Source organism: Silene latifolia, chromosome 3, assembly GCF_048544455.1.
Source record: "Silene latifolia isolate original U9 population chromosome 3, ASM4854445v1, whole genome shotgun sequence".
Lineage (NCBI taxonomy): Eukaryota > Viridiplantae > Streptophyta > Magnoliopsida > Caryophyllales > Caryophyllaceae > Silene > Silene latifolia.
In genome coordinates this window covers 150,822,398-150,826,682 of record NC_133528.1, presented here as the reverse complement: position 1 = coordinate 150,826,682, position 4,285 = coordinate 150,822,398, and the positions used below count along the sequence as shown (strand labels likewise).

The 4,285-nt window shown below is 30.3% G+C and overlaps 1 protein-coding gene across 1 annotated transcript; it reads left to right on the top strand.

The window, feature by feature from the left end:
- The first annotated feature begins 1,667 nt into the window (after positions 1-1,667).
- On the top strand, positions 1,668-3,327 carry LOC141649975 (MLP-like protein 31). Its single transcript, XM_074458638.1, has 2 exons — positions 1,668-1,854; positions 3,059-3,327. Exons 1-2 carry the CDS (start codon positions 1,668-1,670, stop codon positions 3,325-3,327), a joined length of 456 nt encoding a protein of 151 aa, XP_074314739.1.
- The last annotated feature ends 958 nt before the right edge of the window (positions 3,328-4,285 follow it).

The following is a 4,285-nucleotide window of genomic DNA, read 5'->3' as shown; positions in this document are numbered from 1 at the left end:
GGTGACAATAATCTTGGTAACAATTTTATAAGAAGTGTTACAGGGGCTAATGGGACGGAAATTCTTGATGGTTTGGGGGGAATGAATTTTCGGGATAAGAGAAATGACGGTTTTTTTAATGGTCCCCGGTATGTGTTTGGTGAGAAAGACGCTTTGGATGAAAGGAACAAGGTCCATTTTGACAATGTGCCAGCATTTCTTAAAGAAACCCGCATGAAAATCATCAGGTCTAGAGGCTTTCTGAAATCCAAGTGAGAAAAGGGCAAGACGAATTTCATCCTCAAGGGAATAGAATAGTAGCTAAAACGTTACCTTCATAAAGCAATAAGCCATAAGGTCGGTCAGTCAGTCAAATCCCGAATCCCGGAGAATGAGAGTCGATGACGTGGATTCATTGGCAATAAATAATTTAATATGAGCACCAAAACGTACCATAAATGAACACAAAATCTCATTGAAGACGGCACGTATCCGTCACTTTGGAGTGACGGATACCATTTCTTCTCATGAAATGCTAAAAAACATTTTCAAATGTTAAATCATCCAAACTTGCGTAATACATGCAGAAGTCAACCAATATTTGAGCCAATCGAAATACAGATGAATGTAACTAACGTGAAAACCATACGTATACACAAATACATTAAGTGATCACATCAATCCTCAATTCAAAATTCAATTATTATGTCTATTATTAAATGAAATGCTAAAAAACATTTTCAAATGTTAAATCATCCAAACTTGCGTAATACATGCAGAAGTCAACCAATATTTGAGCCAATCGAAATACAGATGAATGTAACTAACGTGAAAACCATACGTATACACAAATACATTAAGCGATCACATCAATCCTCAATTCAAAATTCAATTATTATGTCTATTATTAAGACTTTATTTGGTAAAATTAGTTGAAAAGATAACTTAAATTGAAAAAAATAGCTGAAAAGGAAAAACTAACTTAAACAGAAAAGGTCGCTGAAAGTTATGAATTGATAAGGTAACTAATTATGTACAAAATGTTTGGTAAACTAAGTGAAATAATAGCTAATTTATGTGAAATGACGTACAAAGATATAATAATTATTTAATATTATACTACATCCGTCTCGGTCATTTGTCTTTTGTTTTAGTACAAAGACCAAAGAAAGAGGAGATGATCAATTATTGGATGACAAGTGAATCAAATCGAGTGTAAAGGATAAAATTACTCATCAAATTAAAGACATTCTCAAAATAATTAAACAATTGATTGAGGCACCTCAAAATAGAAGTAAACAATTGATCGGGATAGAAAGAGTAGATTACAGAGTTAAAAAAGAAGATTAAATAGGATAAGCACTAGGCAACAATTTATTTCAGATACTTTATTTGGTTAAATAAACTATTTATCAAATACATGCAAATTTGCTGTAACTTTGAACAAATAAACTGTCTAAAATGTCTTATCAAACAAAGTCTGTGTCTGGAATTATTATTACATCTTGAATTATCGGTGATAATTGAACAATAAAAAAATGCAACACTTCATACAAAAAAAGTTTATAAAAGGGGCACTAAGAGACGTGTTATTCATCACCTCAAACACAAATAACGTCCCATAACATATATAATTACCATCTATCTCTAATAATCTTCATTAATTTCATAATAATATAATTAGAAGAATGGGTATAACAGGGAAATTGGAAATAGAAATAGACATTAAGCACTCAGGAGATGTGTTTCATGAATTGTTTGGATGTACACCACATCATGTTACTAACATTGTCCCTCATATTATTCATGGATGTGATGTTCATGAGGGCGAATTTGGTAAACCGGGTTCTATTATTCAGTGGGAGTACACCCTTGGTAAAAATTTTCACTTTTAATAACTCTTCTAATTTCGTGTTTTTACTTGTACTCGATCATTCTTATATATAAGGCGATTTTATTTAATTTATTTGATATACTACTTGTGTTTTAGTGGGCGGTATATATTTTAGAGTAAATTAGATTTTACTCCCTTTTAAAATCAACTTTTTTAAAATTAATCCCTTTTGAATTATTTTTTTTAAAATTTCTCTCTTAAGTTGAATTTTTTGCTAAAATTACTCGCTCAAGTTGCATTTTTGCTAAAATTACTCTGTTAAGTTGCATTTTTTCCTAAAATTGCTTCAAAACTCACAATTTAAGTGACTTATTTCCTCTGTTTTTGACTAAGCCACAAACAGAATAAGTTCAAAAACGGACAAAATAAGTCATTTAAATTGGTGTTTGGAGCAATTTTAGCAAAAAATGTAACTTAAGGAAGTAATTTTAGGAAAAAATTTTAAAAGGGAGTAATTTTACATTTTAAAAAAGTTGATTTTAGAAGGGAGTAAAATGTAATTTTACTCTCTATTTTATAGATAGATGAGTTTACACTAATTTAGTATAAAATTGTTTAACCAAAACCTTTCAGCAAATTCGACTAAATAAATACTCTCTCCATACCAGATCAATGGTAACATTGACCGTTTTGCCACTGTTTATGGTCGTAGGGAGTCTTCGATATTATTCTTAATCTATAAGACAAAATATAGTCATGTGAGATCTTGTTTGATTTATCGTCATGAATGCTATAAGAATATCAAAGTTTTATAATTTTGAATAATGCGTAACAAAATATATTTACGATGCAAAACGTGTCTCGACGAGGAAAAAGTCAATGTTAACATTGGTATGGTATAAGACAAAATATAGACATTATGATGGTGTATTACTTTAATAAAAGTCTCCTTGTATAATAGGTTGATTAATTCAGTTATACACAACTCATGTGCATGCACGTACGAAAACTATACGTACAAAAAATGACTTATTATTGCTAGACATCATGCGTTAATACGTTACATAATCTCCCTTTTGATAAACTTGAGTTATTTGTGTAAATTTTTTCTCTAATTATATAACGAGAGCATAACGAATCTACGTCAAATGGCCATATATCGCAAATTCTTTATTATTAATAGTAATTCGTGAAAAATTAGATTAGCTGATAAAATTATTTGTATGATGCATGAAATATATACAGATGGAAAAAAATGTGTAGCAAAGGAGATAGTTGAAGAAATTGACGAAGAGAAGAAATTGATCAAATTCAAACTGATCGAAGGCTCAGATCTCCTTAAAGATTTCAAGAGTATGAGTGTGACACTTCATGTCGTAACAAAAGGTGAAATTGATGCAATTTTATGGGAAATTAATTTTGAGAGATTTGATGATTTTGGACTGTACCCTACTGGTCTGATGGACTTTATCATTGGAATGACCCGAGATGTTGAGGCTCACCATGTCAAATGATCAAGTTATCGGTTTGCTTTCGGTAGGATTGTTGTACGTTATATAACAGGTTTATAATTAATAGTTTATATACACCTTATTTTATAATTGAAAAAAATAAGGTGTATAAGCTATTAGATTTGTTATGTATATGTACAACGGTACTATTTTATTTGTTAAGTATATGTTAAATTAATATTCCTATAATGGAATTTAGTGTTTCAGACTTTCAGTTACTTGGGTGTATGCATGATCTCATGTGGAATTAAGGAGTGAATAGGTGAAGATGCTTGGTTATCGAGATTTAATGCACTTCTATAGTTCTACCTATACTTGTATTTGTGTTTGAATTTGTATTATATTTGTATTTTGTCTTTTTGCTTTCTAATATATGCTTTGTTTCATTGTATGTTGAGTTTTCCATTAAACAAAAAACAAAAAAAAAAACATCAATTTCATTTATGTTTGGCGAAAAATTGGACAAAATAGACGAAAATATTAGCTTCAATTCATTACATTGTATAGGAGTTTAATACTTGTACGTACAAAACTATTTGAGCTCAACTATAAAGCTTTGGAAATACAATGAGATTTTGTGTTGGAAATAAGCTAGGTTCCGTAAGAGAGTAACATTAAAGGTAGCTTGGTACGAATCGTAAAGAGTCAGAATTAAATGAATTGAATTAACTAATAAATAAGCACAGTAGTTTCCATGCATCTGGGTATAATTAATTACAACGGACTAGGTTTGTGACCCGTGAAATTCACGGGTTTATCTGTTTTAGTTTTGATATTTTTATCGTATTGTTAATATTTGTTCGAGCAATTAGTTGCTGATCCATTTAATATACACTTCAATTTAAAGCGTTTGGGAGGTCGTACTGGACCCTGTTTCAAATTTTCCCGATTTTTCTACCACGTGCCCAAATTCATTTCAAGAGTTGACCTATTCGATTTCAGTCCCAAAAACAAGTATTAA

What these genes read in the sequence shown, in the direction of transcription:
- LOC141649975 (XM_074458638.1), top strand. Translation starts at nt 1,668, where the DNA reads ATGGGTATAACAGGGAAATTGGAAATAGAAATAGACATTAAGCACTCA. An exon ending in TCAGTGGGAGTACACCCTTG is followed by an intron (nt 1,855 to 3,058) that starts GTAAAAATTTTC and finishes AAATATATACAG; the next exon opens with ATGGAAAAAAATGTGTAGCA.